The 18,350-nt window shown below is 37.6% G+C and overlaps 1 protein-coding gene across 1 annotated transcript in view; it reads left to right on the forward strand.

Moving 5' to 3' along the window:
* The window catches only part of LOC126273193 (uncharacterized), a 493,173-nt gene extending 480,837 nt beyond the window's left edge, over positions 1 to 12,336 (forward strand). Inside the window, exon 6 of the mRNA XM_049976718.1 lies at positions 680 to 12,336. Within this exon, the coding sequence (XP_049832675.1) occupies positions 680 to 1,420 (741 nt within the window). The 3' untranslated portion in view covers positions 1,421 to 12,336. The remainder of the gene's footprint in view (positions 1 to 679) is intronic.
* Positions 12,337 to 18,350: the final 6,014 nt, after the last annotated feature.

Below are 18,350 nucleotides of genomic sequence, written 5' to 3' on the forward strand. Positions count from 1 at the left end.
GCGACAGCTAGACCAAACCACAACAGTGCACTACAGCCACACTCGTAAACACGGTCGTCATCGTAAACATGTCCCGGCAGATGCTGCTCGCCGACGTGGCCCGTGTTTGTTACAACACGCAACTGAACGTCGGAGGTTTCAAGCGTCAACTTTAGGTTACAATATCTCCAGATGTAATTAACATTTTACAATGCAACAAACGGCACTGATTACGTATTTGTTTATATGTTCAGATGTGCTAACAAAACAAACGTGGTTCCATTTAAAAAAACGTAGGTTTGTGTTAAAAAAATACTTCCGTGCATTTTTGTATGTTTTGTATTAAACAATTACACTAGCCCCTCTCCTCACGTTCGGTCTGTGGAATCGGTTCGTCAGTATTTGATGTTGTTTACGAAATATATCCAACGGTAACGTTAGGTGACTCACCCTGTATTCCTTGAGTCATACAGCTCCAGTTATGCAAGTAGTATCGGTATATCTGATTGTCTGTACATGGAGTGCGTAGGAGCCCAAAGATAGCATTATTGAGACGCCAAAATTGTTTTATTTTTCGAATAAAATGACTTTTAAAAAGTATGTCTTCGGTTGTTTGGCGATTTTCCTTGGTAAATATTTGAAAAATCGGTGTCCCTTATCCACACTGGATCGACAGAGAAGCAATGTTGGGTTGTTTCAGAGCCGCGAGGAGATGGAACGTCAACTGGCCTGCGAGCAGGAAGCCACCACGTCAACGCCCACAGTGTCCACTATGAGGGCGACGAGCACGACTCAGGCAACGATGACGACTACGGCGGTGGCCACATCAGAGTCGGCGCCAGCTTCCACGGCTGAGACGGAACAGACGGCGACCACCGGCGACGACGACAGCGTCGGCGACGACCGGTCGCGCCGCGAGACGCCGGGCTCGGACGCGTCTCCGGCACCGACGTCTGCCGGCACCGAAGCGCCGCCCGCGGCCACAGAGGCGTACTACGACTCCAGCGTCAGCTCCGTGACAGACGCCACCGCGTCTTCCGGCTACGCAGAGGTCTCCACGGCCACCGGAGTCGAGGAGAGGCGGGACGCTGTCCCGGAAGCGACGCCGCCACCTCCTCTGTCAGAGGACGCGGGCGGCGGCGGCGGGGAAAGGCGTACGCCGCCGCGCCTTACGACGGCGTCGGCCGCGACGCAAGCGGCGTCGGGAGTGGCGGAAGTGGCGCCAGTGTCGACTGGAGCGAGCACGGTTCGGCTGGGCAGCACGACTGGCGCCAGCGCGGCGCGGACAGCAGAGGCGGGCCAGCAGGAGGTGGAGGCGGCGGACCCGCTGCAGTACGAACCCGAGGCGCCTCCGCCACACAGCGGCCGCAAGAGGCGGCTGCAGAGGCCCCAGGAGCGCTCTGGCAGCGTCTACCCCTACCTGCTCAGGGTGCTCGGCTAGTCGCACTGCTTCTCAACAATTGTAGTAGCTACGTAATTACTATTTGTCGCACAGGGACTTGCGTACTGCAGACGACTGGTCACCTCACTGCCCGGACGGGTCCTCGTATTCTCCTTGCACTTTTTTTATATGTAAATGCCTCGATTTAATAGTGCAATAGCTCCTGACATTTGATCTGCAGGTTCTAAAGCCTTTTTTTACACCAGAGAGAATGGAAGCAAATGCGCATTCGCGGATAATTTGCTGCTGTTCATTACCATTCTTTCGTACGCTGGAGGGAAGTGAAGACAGTACGAGAGTACCAGAATAGCATCTCAATGCTGGGAACACGGTGTTATTGTTCTTTGGCACTAATGATCGCAACACCTGTTTCACTCGATACGACACTAGTTATCGCCGTGATGCAAAACTGTCATATTCTGACAGGATTAATTTGCATGGCGACCACGTCGATTTTGATGAAGCGAGCAAAATTGTGTAGGGAGAGACATGGACATCCTCAGAAACTTGTTCAAGAGGGGGCAAGATTCTAAAATTTCCATTTTTTTGGTCAGAAAACTTGAGAAATTCTTGTTAATTATTAAAGTAAATAACCAGAAAAATGCCACTGGTTAATATTCCTGAAAGTAAAGAAATAGGAAATAAACTTTAAAAACGCTGATTCAGTTTATACCACTTATAATATTATGGTTTCCTGACATGATCACTCAGTTCAGGAGGCGCCATATAATTTTGTGTTGTAATCTTCTTTTGAAAATCAATTTATTTGCCAAGGTCGCTATGTTAATACAGTTACTGGGTTTTGGCAATATGTATTGCCATCCTCAGCTCCATAAAACCGGGCATTCGTGGCTACGTTATACAATGCTTACGTCAATCTGTCACATGAGGGCAGAGTAATTGTCGCAACTAAACTGGCTTTACACCACAGAGCAAGCTGTGGTGTGTAGCCTATCTGTCTAGTTCTTTGCCATACATACTCAAAGTTGTACATATTTCATAATAGAAGACCTGGCGTTTCATTGTAATGCCTCAATTTTTATGAATATTGTATAGCCCTCATGTGATAGGAGTTGTGTTAGCATTGCATTCTGTAGCTACCACTGCCCAGTTTTATGGATCTGAGGATGGAAATGCACATTGCTGCAACTACGAGTAGTAATCCAGTAATTGAGTAAGTGTTATAACATAGCAATGTTGACAAATAAATTGGTTTTCAAACAAAGACTATAACACTTATAACAGTATTTGCAAAACCTCACCTCTGAACATCTTAATGGGTGTTATCGCAATACTTTCAAACCTTCTAGTTGTTAAAGTTCACTAGTATACTTAAAGATTAATAAAATGTGATTTGAAAGCTACATTTTTCACTAGGGAAGCTCTTAAGAGGTTTTTAAGGCTAAGCTTACCCAAAAATTTGGAGAAAACTTACAATTAGATATAGAATATAAAAATGCATTGAAAACAGTGTAAGTTTGTTTTGCATGTTACTACAGTTTCATCCAATCCATCCATGAGCTGAAAGTTAGTGTGTTATGCATGCTATATGGTTTAATAGTTCACTGCTGGTTTCTAGAAATAGTCTCTTGTTTCCACATGGCAGCACACAGGGTCACAGGCAGTCATGTATGTTGTATTTAGGATTGCCAGATTAAATTGACAAAATTACTGATTGTAACCTGGTGAAATGATCTGCTATGGTGATGTCTGAGGGTGAACACAGTAAATTAGTAAACATTAAAAATTATGTTTAAAATTGCTAGTTTCAGTTGTCAACAATTTTTTTACTTTTAATTTTCGCTAAAATTTACTTGCATGTTGCAAACCAAATTACAACAAATGCATAATTCCGCTTTTATCATATCGTTACTCAATTTGTTTCTAGCATCAGACAGCAACACAAAATAGTGTGCAAAATTATTATATGCAATGCTGAAATCAAGAAGATAGTGTGATCACAGAAAAACGGTTTTTATTTAACATTGGTAACCACTGAAATAACTACAATGCATCACCCACAGTGAATGTAAGGAAAATGATCAGGTCTTTTGTATATTTTTAGTTCTAGTCAGCATAATAGATACTTATGAGTAGGTTCTTGTTTTCTTTCATGTGCCATTATTTCTTAATAAAAATAAAAACAAAATTTTTACTTATTCATTCCATTCCTATCTAATGAATTTATTGTCTTTTTCACATCTCCAGTTGCACATTCGAGTTTTTGGCAGTTTTATACTGATTACATTTCTCTTCCTTCAACATTTGTCCTGAGGCTCCCACAGGCACCTTCTTTCCTCTGTATCTGAGTTGTCAGTGCAGGTGACTCCCATGCAGAGGACGTGAGTTTGATATCTGGTCAGAGGACTAAAACAGAGTACACTCACCCTTGTGAGATCAACTGAGAAGCTACTTGACTGAGTTGAAGCAATTCCAAGGTCAATAAACCCGACAACACCCAGGAGAGATGTGTGCTGGTCACATGCCCTCCTTACACCACCATCTGTATCTAGAAGGATTTGCTGCATACCCAGTGATGCCATTGGCAGAGTATGAGGTGACAGAGGATTGGGCCTCACTGGCCCATCTAGATCCAGAACCTTCTCAAAGATATCTATTATGTTTATATTCTGCTACCAAAAACATTACAGTCTCTTCAGACCCCTCTGTTGTCAACACAACTCACAGCAACAAAAGTTTGCTCCCCAAACAGTGGATAAAAGCTCTCTGTGTTGCTAGCACCAAAGTGGAGAATGTAAACTTCCTTTGATTGTTCACTGAAAGACCAACAACCAGCAGAACATGAGCAAACTCCTGTGAATGTGAACTGAAAATGGCCAAATGGTATCCGCTTGTGCTTGGCTACTGTTTACGTCAGAGAGATTATCTTTCATTGAAGTTTGTTCATTTATGTTACTGAGTGAGGTAGCACAGTGGTTAGCACACTGGACTCACATTCAGAAGGATGACAGTTCAAACCCATGTCTGGCCATCCTGATTTAGGTTTTCTGTGATTTCCCTAAATCACTTCAGGCAAATGCCGGTGTGGCTCCTTTGATGAGGCATGACTGAATTACATCCCCATTCTTCCCTAATTCAATGGGACTGATGATCTCGTTGTTTGGTCCCCTCCCCCAAATCAACCAAACAACAAATCATTTGTGTTCACTCTGCTGCAAACAAAGCTTAAGAATTCAGTTTAAAAGAACTAAAGGCTACCTGCAGTGAGCTGTTGTTTTCCAACTTCAATATTGCTGATGCCTTCGCCCATTGCTACACATGATGTAACTCAAAATTAACAACATAGTGCCTCGGTACTGGCACACACAATACACACACACACACACACACACACACACACACACACACACACACACACACACACACACACACACACATTGTAAAGGCCCACTGTGGCTGAATTCAGAATTACTGGAAGAAATGTAAAACAGGACCATATAAAACAGCATTAACTGAGCCAATTATCACCAACCTAAATTCAAAAGCGTAGCTGTCCGATTTCGGGAATATTCTGGTTGTCCAACCATCTTTCTGCCAAGCCTACTTCATTAGGTGAGGGGGTACATCAACAAATGATTCTTAGAAAGGATTTGTTAACCATGTTTGGCAAATAATTTCTCCCATCAATATTATGGAACAAGTTCATAAGAACGCACACTAGATCACAGTGGAACATAACATACAAATAAAACTCTTGTAGCAATTAGCAATATGTAGAATGTGATAAAATAAAATAGAATTATGTCAAATGTATTCTTCAAATATTGAAAAATACACACAATTTTATGTCACTGGTCTGTTACTTCCAGTGCTTTTAAAGTACTGAACAATCATGTGCACATAATTCTAAACAGTGTTATTATATTCAGTTCAAACCTGCTAATGCATAGTTTTCTCCTGACAAAGTAGGAAGTGTTGCTGCAGGCCCCCTGATAGCTCCTGGCCCATAGCATGTGCTATGTGGATAAAGTATTTCAGCCAGCTTTTCACCTTCAGATAATCCCAATGAATATTAGTTGGAGACCCTACTAGGTCATTAACTGTAATGAAGACATTCCACTGAGCATGTGCAAACCCAAGATTTCGAATGCAAATGTGCAGAGTAGTGGACTATTTTTTGCAATTCTGTCTACAATTTGACCTGGTTTTAGGATGGTCAACACAAGTTTCTGGTGTTAAACTAAAGGGCTTTGTTAATTAGAGCATCAGCATATTGTCAACCTCTTTGATAATACTGTCCCAGGAAGAGGAAGTAACACCAAAGCTCTTTTTTTTAGTCAATCTACTCTCTTATATTCAGACTACTGGTCAGGAAATGCAGTTACTCTAACAGTGTATGGCGCCAGTGTTTGTTGTACATATTCTTAAGAGACAGATCTCAGACAGCAGCTACTGAGCATTGACTGAAACCATGACATTGGATAATCAACATATTGAGATCATCTCTACTGCTTCCTCTTTCTGGATCAGTCTTACCAAAGCAGTATTCCATCTTCATATAAGTGATGATTTGATTAATGACAAAGCAGAATCTAGCTTCAGTGAAGCTTAAATCCACTGCTAGTCCTATAATCAAGTAGATTGTAGGGGGGGGGGGGGGGGGGGGGGAGGGGGAGAGAGCTTGTTTCCTGAGTTGCATTTCACAAAGACTCTACTGAGAGTTTTCAGCCAACATTAAAAATCATCAATTAAAGAGGAAGAATTGCTCCTGCATTGAAATTATGTGACATTTCAGTGGAACCATCCAACATAGCACACAAGAGCCTAAACAATACACATTATGTTCTGGCCGAAACACTGGTGAGTCATCTTTCACACTTTCAGTTGCCTTGCATAATTCCAATCAACTCTACACAAAACTGTGTGCAAGAGGTAGGCAATTATTCAAATAAAATGCATGTAAACTAGGTGTCAAAACTCTTTACTGCTATAAGGAAGAGGGATTCATGTTTCAGACAGAGAATTGTAGTGTTTATTCAGTAGAAATACAGCTAAACACTGTAACATAACAGATTAGTTATTAGGTTTCAGTAGTTGTTAATTTATGTGGTCATTTGTTGGTCATTTCTACCTATAAGCACAATTAAAACAAGGCCTTTACCTGAAAAGAAGCAGCAGTCTTCATAACTTACCAACATCTCTCTCTTTTGTGATTCAGTACTTGGCACTGTTCTCCACAATGTGAAAATAAGTTGATTATAATAAACTTCTCACTTAGGGTACAAGGTACCAGAATTAAAATTAAGAGAGGAATAAACTCAGCAATTACCATATAGTTCTTCAAGATTATGTATCTGGAATAGTGTTTCACTCTTCCTCTTTCATTCGTGTGTGCAAAGTGGATACAGTTACACAAGACCAATCATAAGAGTCCGGCAATGTGACACTGAGAGGCACTGTTATTTCATCAACAAGTCAAAGGAACAGAATGACAAACCTATCAACTAATACTTGGCCAAGCAAAGCAATGCATAGTTTCAGTGTGTCTGTCAACAGTCATTTGAATATTGTCAGCACACTTTTTTGCTGATTTGTGAAAGGGTTTACAGAGAACAGACACATGAAGCTCCACAGCATGCATAGAGTGCTGGAGAGAGAGGAGCAGTATAGAAGTTACCTGCACCAATTAACATAGAGCAGAAAAAAAATGTAATGTGGAGGTAAGCAACTACTGTACTTTTTGTGCTTTTTGCAATTTAAGATGAAATGCTTCATCAACTAACACATATGCAGCACAGTACCTGGTATTACATCATAAATAACAGTTTGTTAAAACTGATAAGAACTTAAAACAGGAAGCTTTACTGCTGCAGCTGTTCTATATTGAAGTGTCATTGGACACCAGACGATATCATTAGTAACGCAACACACTGTTTGCTTGACTTTGACTGATTTCCAATTAAGGACTAAGAAATTGAGTTGTCAGGGAGTGTACATACTCTACTGATTTAGATAAAAGTAATAAATTTTCATTTAGCAGTATTTATTTATGTAAAAATACTATCTACAGTCAATTTAAAAGCTAGTTTCCTCGTCAATAACCTTTGTTTTATTAAATTTAGATCTCAGTAATTTCTGATTACTAAATGAAAGAACAATATCCAAGCAGTTTAATGACTTTTAAACAATAATTATGTATATATTGATGATAAAGGGTTCTGGAAATGCAAGTGAAGCAAACATTCTTCACTGGCTGTGTCCACCAGCATACAACTGAAACCTCCAGCAGTGAAAATAATACATCAGGTTTTTAATACAATCAACTGTAAAGCACACTATTGAACACAGGAGTTCTTATTCTTACAAATAACTATTCCACATGTAACACCCATGACACATTGTCTGAACTAGCCATTTGCGATCTCTCTTTTTCCAATTAGAAACTGTGTTTTCAATATTCCTCTATCACAAATGACTGTTTATTCAGGCAGTTGCTGTACTTTTGACTTCTTTGACAATGTCATTTCACTATATCATTAACAAAACAATGTAAACAATAGTTATTAAGTTCATGAAATATGGAAACAAAGTTTCTCACAGTAACTTCCATTTATAAAGTATGATATTCTTGTTGTTCTTATTTTTAACTCATCATCTTTGTCAGCACCCACCGATGGTCATCACACTGTCAGAGATTTGTCAATGTCTGTGCTATTACTGGTTCCTATTAAATATAAATAACTTAGAGAATTTCTTTGCAGTTTCTCAACACTGAGTGCCCACTTCCATGCACTACTATAAACAAAAAGATGCTGAAAAGTTATCAACTCATTTTTTATCTTTCAACAGGCACTACTAACACCATAGAAATCAACACAATCTCTGGTAGAAAGATGACAGACAGCTGTTCTGATGAAGATGAAAGGCTATTGTTGAAAGCTCATATTTTAATTAAATAGATGTTCACAGAATGTTCATGTCACACACAGAATCTTGTTTTTTCATTCTTTGCTCTTTTGATTAGAATATTTTGTTATAGTTACACAATAATGAAATCTCTATATTCTATCAGTACTTTGCTCAGCAATCCTATTGCCTTTACTGGCAGCTGTAGAAACACGTTATTCTACTTTAGAATTATCTTTCATTATAAATCACATGTGGGTACATCTTCTGATGTTGATGTTTAAAATATTAATATTGAGATAAAATTGTTCAATTATATTCTTATCAGTAATATAAATTTAATGTCAATTATCTTGAATTTGCACATGTCCATTTTGGTTGAGTTCACTGTGGATTCTTGGTGAAACAATGTCTGTAAACTATATGCAAAAATGTGTATGCTCAATAATTACTCATGCACATTAACATTTACCTCTGTATATATAAACTGTGCAGTAGCCTATGAATGTTTCTTTGTTTTGGTCTTATTATTTGAGCCACCCCGCCAATATGAATTTTGATAATCAAGTAACAACAAGCTGCATATGTGAATTTGTATACATCTTGGCCGTTTTTAAGTTGTCATTATGTCTGTCATACTCTTGGGGTTAATTAATCAAGTGGTTGCTATCCTAACAATTTGAGTCTAAATCCATCAATTTATTCAGTTTGTTCAATTGAGTGATAATCACAAATAATGAAACAACAGCCATGAATAAACCACAAAGGAATCTTTTATGAAGCCTTCTTTAGAAGTGATCTGTATTTTTCTAGACATCAACCAACAAACTACTTTTTACCCACACATTTTTATGTTCATTCTGCTTCTTGTTACTTTGTATTTTATTCTTTGCTATGTGACCAGTGTCACTTTATCTATGAAATGCTGTAAGTAAATAATATTAAATAATTCCCTACTATTTATGCAGATTAGCTCCTCTATATTAAGGAGAATTATCATCCACTACATCTAGATAGTTTTTCACTGTTATTTTCTGATAACGCTTTTCTGTACTGTGTACAAACAACTGCCCAGTTGCTATTTCACTGGCTATTTGGGAAGTATTAAAATATAACAACAAAAGCAGTAGATTGTTCCATATTTATTACTTTTTTCACACTTTGATTTTTTCACCATCTCTGAAGCATGTAACAGTTGGCTGACAAGGTATACAACATGGCTTAAAGAAATTTATTGTTTATGGTTACATTGCAGGTGAAGATAATAGGTATATAAGCAAATGGTAAACAAATAAAGATGCAAATAAATGGTGCAAGCATAATACGGCACATGAGGCCAGTGTCCCAGTAGCGTAGAAGGCTAACAGCTTGATCAGTGGTTTCACTGTTTCAGAAGTTAATTTGTATTTTAGATGAAGGAAATGTAATAAATACATGAAATTATTTATGCTACTATCAGATTACTGTAAGAGCTCCCATAAATCACTTCAAATGGAACTGCATTTTTAACTGAGAAAAAGAGTAGAACAATGACAAATATCTGATTATTGAATGTTCTGCAGCAGTGTTAGGCACCATATGATGCAACATGAACAGCTTGCATCATTTTCAAAGCCTACGGATCATTCGTCTGTAGCTATGTACTTTTCTTGCTACATCCCCATTTCATAAGACACAAGCACAGAAGCTGTTTACATGTGCACAAAGCAGTAAACACATATGCATGCACATATTCACATCAACTTGCCTTACAGTCAGTGCACCTCAGTAAACTTGCACCGTCCTGGTCCCGTCCCACTTCTTGCAAACGCACAAGCATAAAGCATCACTTTTCTGTCAATTCTCTTGCACATCTAGAGCTGGAATAGCTTATTTTGGGTGTGAGAATTCCCTACTAACCTGTTCCAGCATTGTGCCATAAAATATTTCAATGTTTTTTTTTTAATATTTACAAGTAAGTCAATCTGTTGCTTCTTAAGCTTTAGAGCATTAGCAGAGTACATATTATATCTTTATAATGTACATACCTCCAAAATTATCTATATATTTATGTGTTTAGATGTAGATATTGGTAACTCAGATAGAAAATGTTTAGCGATGTATACAGAAGCAAATTTTTCTGTAAGCAACAGGATATGGTCATAAGGTTCACACATTTTTCAGATTATCATGCAGAATGACTAGTTCATTAATACAGTTATTATAGCATTAGTAAATATGTGGGCGTACCATCCACATATGAATTGTTTTTGGGCATAAGAGTTTTAAATTCATTCAGCTGAGTGAGTCTTTTAGTCTGTTCACATCAAAACTGTTAATGTTTACAGTTCCTTAGAATGTCTATTGCTATCAAAATAAAAATAAATTGAAAAGGGAAAGAACATGCCTTAATGAAACTAAAACAAAGTAATTTTAGAAAAAATTATATTTGTCAAGTAGTATGACAAACACAAAACAGAAATATTCACTATCTTCCAGCATCTGTTGTTTCTTTGCACATCTCAGAGAGAAAAGGAATGACCATCTCAAATTAGGCAATAAGTCAGGGAAATCATCCAATAGTCACAGTAAAACAGGTTTGGGTATGGGACAAGTGAACAGTGAGATGTCAGGAACAAATTTTACATTAAACCCAGAGCCAAAACGACAGAGAAGACTGCAGACACATCACAGAGAATGATGAGGGATTAGAAACATAGATGAGAAAGATATGTAAAGGTGTGGGGGAAAAGTAATAAGAAAAAGATAATCATCACATCTTGAAAAATAGGTAAAACAGTATAACAGACAAAAACATAAAATGAGAGAGAGAAATATAGCCATAATAATAAAACAGGTGATGCTCCTTCTGTAGGAAGAACCTGGCAGTGATAAGACTGACAGTGAAAATAAGTCAATAATAAACAGTGATTTACTAGTCACAGGGGGATGAGTGACATGAGTCAGGCATGTGCCATTGAAAAACCCTCCACCTACAAAATCACATATTATTGGTGTTGAGTGCATTTTACTCATCTTTGCTTCTACAACAGTCTCTCTTCTCTTTGAGCTGTTAACAGCCATTTATATCACTTTCAGGTTCTCATGTTTTCAGATCTTGTCCAGACTAAAAAAAACCTCTGGTTCCAAAAGCTGGTGACTTGGTAAGTTTTAGTATGTCTCTTGTCAACCAGCCATCACATGGTAATAGGAATGGTTCTATTTTCCTTGAAAATGTACATGATGAGCTTCATAAATTTGTTTATTATCATGTACAAATATTTGTAATAAAAATGAGCTACTCATTTTTCTTATCTGTTCAAGCCTACTCATTTAAATGAACATGATGAAACCAACCATTGTCTTTAATTATAGTAATATTTCAAAACTTACAGTATGTATTGTAAAGTTCTTTCAGATGTAGAAAGAAATAGTATGTTTAACTGCAATTTTTGATGTCTCATATCTCCCTTCCACCACATATTCAGAAAACATAAAGGACACAGTCTAAAGGTTTTTGGATACTTGTGATGGAGTTAATGTTAATCAAATAAGAAATTACAGTCAAAATAGCTTTGTAAATACTATCTGCATACATAAGCAAATGTGGTCTTGGTGTTTGGGTCTGGAACAGTACAAAATGTATGCACTAGGTGGAATGAATTTATGCAGTAAAAAATAAGCCATGCATAAAATATTCAGATATGGTATTCTCTTTTCAGAAAAGTATGTTGTATATAATCCAAAACATATCTATTCTGAAAACTGGTTATTCTGAAATCTTTCTTAAGCAGTGTTTGTAATAAATAAATGACTGAGTGCCAACTCCTTTATTCACCTGTAAGAAGATTTTTCTTTTTGGTAGCATTTCATATCCTGTTGAAGGCTAGATAGCTAGTTTACAGGTAACTTGGTGTATTTAACAAATAAATTCTTCTGATAATTAATATACTTGTCTAAAGTTCTTTTTTCTATATTATTTTGTATGAAGTATTTACATCAAAGAGTATCTCTTTTGTAAAGCTGTGCCAGAAATCAGATAGTAAAATAAAATTGCTGATATTACCAGATGATATGTGTTTTAATTTCCAAGTATTACTGTCACCAACGTATCGTATCAGCCTGAATACAAACCACACACAAGTATAAAATTGTGTCATATTATCCATTTACAAAAACTGTTCACCATATTGTCCCCAATAATTACATTTTTTGCAGTGTAGATAAATTAGACAGAAACACCAGCCTTCTAATCACAGGATTCACGAATGTCACTGTTACCTTCACTATTAGTACGTGTTTCATCCCTGTAAATAATTTTATCACTTCATCCCAAAGCAAATTTTCCACATTACCATCCACAGCATTGGACATGCAACAGCCCTTGAAACCTTCAATGATAGAATGTAGTGACACTGTGTGTCATGAAGAGAGAATAATTACAAATTTATGGGAAAAGAAAATTTTTTTATGTAAAAGTGTAAGTACTGACTAACAATACAAGACAGAGAAAGTACTTACATGCCATGAATAAAATAAATAAGAGGCCAGAAGGGCTTTAGTCACAACATTTTTTTGAAAAGAATGCATGAAGGCAAGCCGCTAAGGGCTGCTCATATCTGTAAAGCCACAGGTAGCAACAGACTGAGGCGCCCGTGTTAATGAGTGCGGGCAGGTAAACATGACACCAAGAGTGCCATCTGGTAGCCATGAAAATAAGTAGGATACTTAATATTTAAAATATAGGAAGCTGAATGTTAAAATGAACAATATTTCGTACTTGAACTCATAGGCAAAGTTTTATATGACAACAGCAGACATGGTAACATTTTGCTTATGTAAAAGCATAGAAATACAGTTTGAAAATTAATGGTACAAAAAGAAATAGTACTTACATGTCGCATATAAAATAAATATAGAGCAAAACAGCTTTAGTCACAATTTAAAGTAAAATGTATGGAAGGTGAGCCACTATGGCCTGCATATGTTGTGCTTCAGACCAAAGCACCCACATTAACAACTGTGGGAAGGAGAGCATTGTACCGAGAGTGCTATCTAGTAGCCACAAGTACAACTTGGCTACTTAACATTTAAATGTAGACAGACAAATATTATGATGAACATTATTCAGCACATGATGTAAAAGGCAATATTTTGTTTAACAGAGACCGATAAAATAACATTTTGTCTACATCAGAGCTTAGAAGCATAGTTTGAAGTATAAAAGATCACTACAGAAAATACAAAAAGGGCTGAATGGCATATCCTGTAGAAAATGATATAACATGAAATACTCCAATAAACCAACATTGTGCGTTGACTTTGATGGAAAAAATGACACGATTCTCCGTGATCTACCCTGTGTAAAAGTCTCCTTTCCCTTTTCTGTAACAGAAGTATTTCTTTATAAGTGGACATCAGATCCACAGCCTCATAATTCAGTCTCACTGTTAAGAAAGGGGTAAATTCATCCATTTGTAATGTTTGGCTATGAACTCTCTTTGCAGGCTCGCTAAGAAGATATAAGTCAATACTGACATTTTTCATGTGCAGAATCACAATTCATCTCCCACAGGTTTTCATCAAATTATACACACTGAAATTTACAGCTGGCAGTTTCTGTTGCTGAGATATTAAATACACTATTTACATTGGTGAGGTGAGAACTGCCTGTTTTAATTATGAATGACTGAGATTTGGTGACACTCACCTTGAGACCCTTATCACTGAAGTACTTAGTTAATTCTATAACACCACACATAGCACAAGATTTACTCTCTCTGCCATAGACTAAGACTGAGGTACTGTCTGTATGTCTTTTATAAATGAGTTAATAGGTGATCAAATGTTGTTAATATACAGAATGTCTCTCCTAAATGCCATCAGCTGAATTTTCACTGGTGTTCTAGCAGATATGGGCAATTTAGTTTTTGCAGTGTATAGCTGTAGTCAGTTCCAACAATATTGCTCACCATATCTTTCATGTGACACCCAGTGTCAACAAAAAGCATCAGTTTGTTTCCCATTGTGAATGAAATGCTTTTTAAAGTGGAAGTTTACATATCTGTTTGATAGGGCAGCCACAGGTTAGTCTAGTATGTTATGCATTGTATTGATTTGCATTAACAGGGACAGTAAAATACAAGAATAGTCTGAACTCCAGCAGTAACTAAGCAGTGATGCTGTATGGCAGTAACAGACAGTGCTGGCCCCAGGCAGTGTTATTACAGCTGGAGTACTTGGTATTCTTGGTGATCTACTGTCCCTGTTAACACATACTGATAAAACAAATATTGCATTAGACTAATTGCGGACTGCTCTCTCAAATGGACACATAAAATTAATTTTTTTTAAAAAAGCATTGTGTTCACAACAGAAAACAAACTTATGCTTTCTATTGATATTGGGCATTATGTGAAAGATGTGATGAGCTGTACTTGTTTGGGCTGACTTACACAGTGCAAGAATGAAATTGCAAATATCTGCTGAAACACCATTGAAAATTTGGCTCAGAGCTCTTAGTAGAGACACATGGTATATGAGGAAGAGAATGGGACTGAGGACGGAAGCCTGAGGTACATAATGTATTATTGTTCCAGTGGTGGATTGAAATTTTATAATCCCATCACTTAATTTGTATGCTGATTCAGCATATTGCTTACAATTCAGTAGATATGTGGTTAGAAGCCGGCCGGAGTGGCAGAGTGGTTCTAGGCACTTCAGTCTGCAACCGTGCAACCACTATGGTTGCTGGTTCGAATCCTGCCTTGGGCATGGATGTGTGTGATGTCCTTAGGTTAGTTAGGTTTAGTTCTAAGTTCTAGGGGACTGATGACCTCAGATGTTAAGTCCCATAGTGCTCAGAGCCATTTCAACCATTTTTTGAGGTTAGAAGATCCCTGATAGGATACAACTTCAGTTTTTTTAGGAGTAACCTACAGTTTAAAGAGTTGAAAGTTTTTGTCAGTGCTATACTTGATGAAGACTACACTTGAGACATTCTCTCTGGCACTGTAGTGGGTAAGCCATGATTTATGTCTAGAGTAGGCCAAACAATGGAAATGAAATGAATGGATATTAATGTACTGGGAGTCTCAGAAGTGAGATGGCCAAATGCTGGTGACTTTTGGTCAGGGGATTACAGAATCATATGCACTGGAACAGCACAAGACAATCCCGGGATTGTAGGAGTGGGAATTATCCTCAATAAAGAGATGGGGTTAAGAGTAAAAGGATTTGTTCAACATAGTGAGAGGATAATTTATGTCAGATTGGAAACTAAACCAAGAGACACAATCATAATCCAAGTACAGATGCCAACTATGACGCACGAGGATGATGAAATCGACATGATGTATGACCATCTTGAGGAAGTAATTGGCAGAATTAAAGGAGCTGAAAACCTTGTCACTATGGGAGATGTGAATGCCATTGTTGGGGAAGGTAAAGAAGATGATGTGGCAGGGAATTTTGGATTAGGATTAAGAAATGAAAGAGGGGATAAACTTGTAGAGTTCTGCCAAAGAGATAAACTTTGCATTACAAATACCTTCTTTTATCATCATCCAAGAAGAAGATATGATTGGAAAATGCCTGGTGACATTAACAGATATCAAATTGACTTCATATTAATGAAGTAAAGATTTAAAAACCAAGTTAAGGACAGCAGATCATATCCAGGCTGTGGTGTGGAAAGTGACTACATACTTGTTATGATGACGACTGAACTAAAATTCAAGAACATTAAAAAAAAGAAGTACATGTAAATGGGATTTGACAAACCTGAAAAATGAAAATACACTGAAGCATTATCAACTAGAAACAGTGAAGAAAACAAATACAGAGGGCTGCAATGACATCCAAAGCAGCTGGGTAAAAATAAAAACTGGTATTTTAGAAGCAACAGAAGAAGGAATAGGAAAAGAAAGGGCAGAGAAAAGGAAGGAATGGATCACTAATGACCTACTAAATATGATGGAAGAAAGAAGGAAAATGTGTTGGATCACGATGATGAAGTTGCAAGAAGATGGAAACAATATATAGGAAAACTGTACAGCGGACCAGAACTCTCTGAAAACATCATGGAAGAAGAAACAGAAGTAGATGCACACAACACAGGTGAACCTATATTAAAGGAACAGTTTGAACTAGCTCTTAAAAAATTGATAAACAAGAAATTGCCTGGTATAGACAATATCCCAGCCGAACTTCTGAAAACTGGAGGAGCAAAACTGAATCAGGAGTTGTATAATCTTGTTTTCAAAATGTATGAGCAGGGTAACATTCCTACAGACTTTGAGAAAAACATTATGATCCCCATTCCAAAAAAGGCAAATGCTACAAGATGTGAAAATTATAGGACGCTCAGCCTAGTTCCTCATGTCTCTAAAATAGTAAACTCAATTATCCTAAAACGCATAGAACAAAAAGTCGAAGCTACACTGTCTGAAGTCCAGTTTGGATTCTGGAAAGATGGAGGAACCAGAGAAGCAATATTTGCTCTAAAACTAATAATAGAGAAACGACTAGATAAGAACCTGAAAACATACATAACTTTCGTAGATAAAGAGAAAGCCTTTGATAATGTTAAATTGGATAAGATGTTTGAGGTACTCAAAAAAGTAGGAATAGACTATAAATGATATGGAACCTGTACAAAAACGAGACAGCATTTATCCATGGACGGACAAAACAACAAGATGTGCAGATACAGAAAGGTGTGTGGCAAGGTTGCGCACTATCCCCTGTTATCTTTAATCTATACATTGAAGAGGCGATGGAAAAAGTAAGGGAAAATTCACAGACAGGTGTAGTAATTCATGGCCAACAAATAGATATGATAAGATATGCCGATGATATAGCTGTCCTGGCTGAAAGCGAAGAAGATCTTGTAGTTCTACTGAATAGAATGGATAAAGTTATGGGGGAAGAATAATATGAGAATTAATAAAGCAAAAACAAAAGTTATGGCATGCGACAAAAAAGATCAAGTGAAAGTCCAAGTTCATGTAGGCAATGAACTGCTTGAATAAGTTGATAAATTTACTTATCTACACAGTAATATTACCAGGGATGGAAGGAGCAAGACAGAAGTGAGAAGTAGTATTGCTCAAGCAAAGGCTGCTTTTAACAAGAAGAAAACCATCTTAACATCTAAGAGCATCAGCCTTGAAATCAGGAAAAGATTATTGAAATCATATATGTGGACTGTGGCATGGTGTGAAACATGGACTCTCAGGACAGAAGAAGATGCATGCTCAAAATAAAAGGTATCGACAAGGTCACAAACGAAGTGGTTCTGGAAAAAGCAGGTGAGAAGAGAAGCTTCTGGAGTTTCATTGTTAAAAGAAGAGTTCAATTTACAGGCCATCTATTAAGACATAAATGACTCCTGAACACAATCATAGAGGGATATGTCAAGGGAAAAAGACCAAGAGGAAGACCACGACTGAGGTACATGGATCAAATCGTGAAAGATGTGGGACGTAACATCTATAAAGAAATGAAGAGAAAAGCTGAAAGACGCACAGAATGGAGACAACCTGCCATTGTAGCAGTTGCAAACCAATCCTTGGATTGACCACTACAGAAGAAGAAGAAGAAGGCCAAACAAGATACTACAATAGATGATGTTACTAAGACTTGAAAAATCTGAAATACTTAACTTGGAAACAATCCATCTCCACAGGAATGTCACTTAAGTATTTTTTACTCTCACTGTGCTTGATAGCCTGTCACTTTACACAGTATGGACTGATGTTCTCATCTCAGTGTTCAATAGATTGTAAACTTTGATACAGTTCTGAATTCTAATACATCTCGCACTGCTGGATCTGAAGTAAGGCAATGCAGTTGTCTTAAGTATCAACAGCAGACTGGCTGAATGGCACTGCATTTTAACATAAGTAATAAGAACGCTGCTAGCAGAGGCAGTGTATTGAATATCTTAAGAGGGTGTGTGTGTGTGTGTGTCACATGTTGACAATGGGGTATCCACCTCACAAGTGACCAGGTACAGCTGCCAAAAACCTTTGACAGGCTACACATCCACATCCAATGAATGACTGAGATGCTGTTGTTGGGT

Source organism: Schistocerca gregaria, chromosome 5, assembly GCF_023897955.1.
Source record: "Schistocerca gregaria isolate iqSchGreg1 chromosome 5, iqSchGreg1.2, whole genome shotgun sequence".
Classification (NCBI taxonomy): Eukaryota; Metazoa; Arthropoda; class Insecta; order Orthoptera; family Acrididae; genus Schistocerca; species Schistocerca gregaria.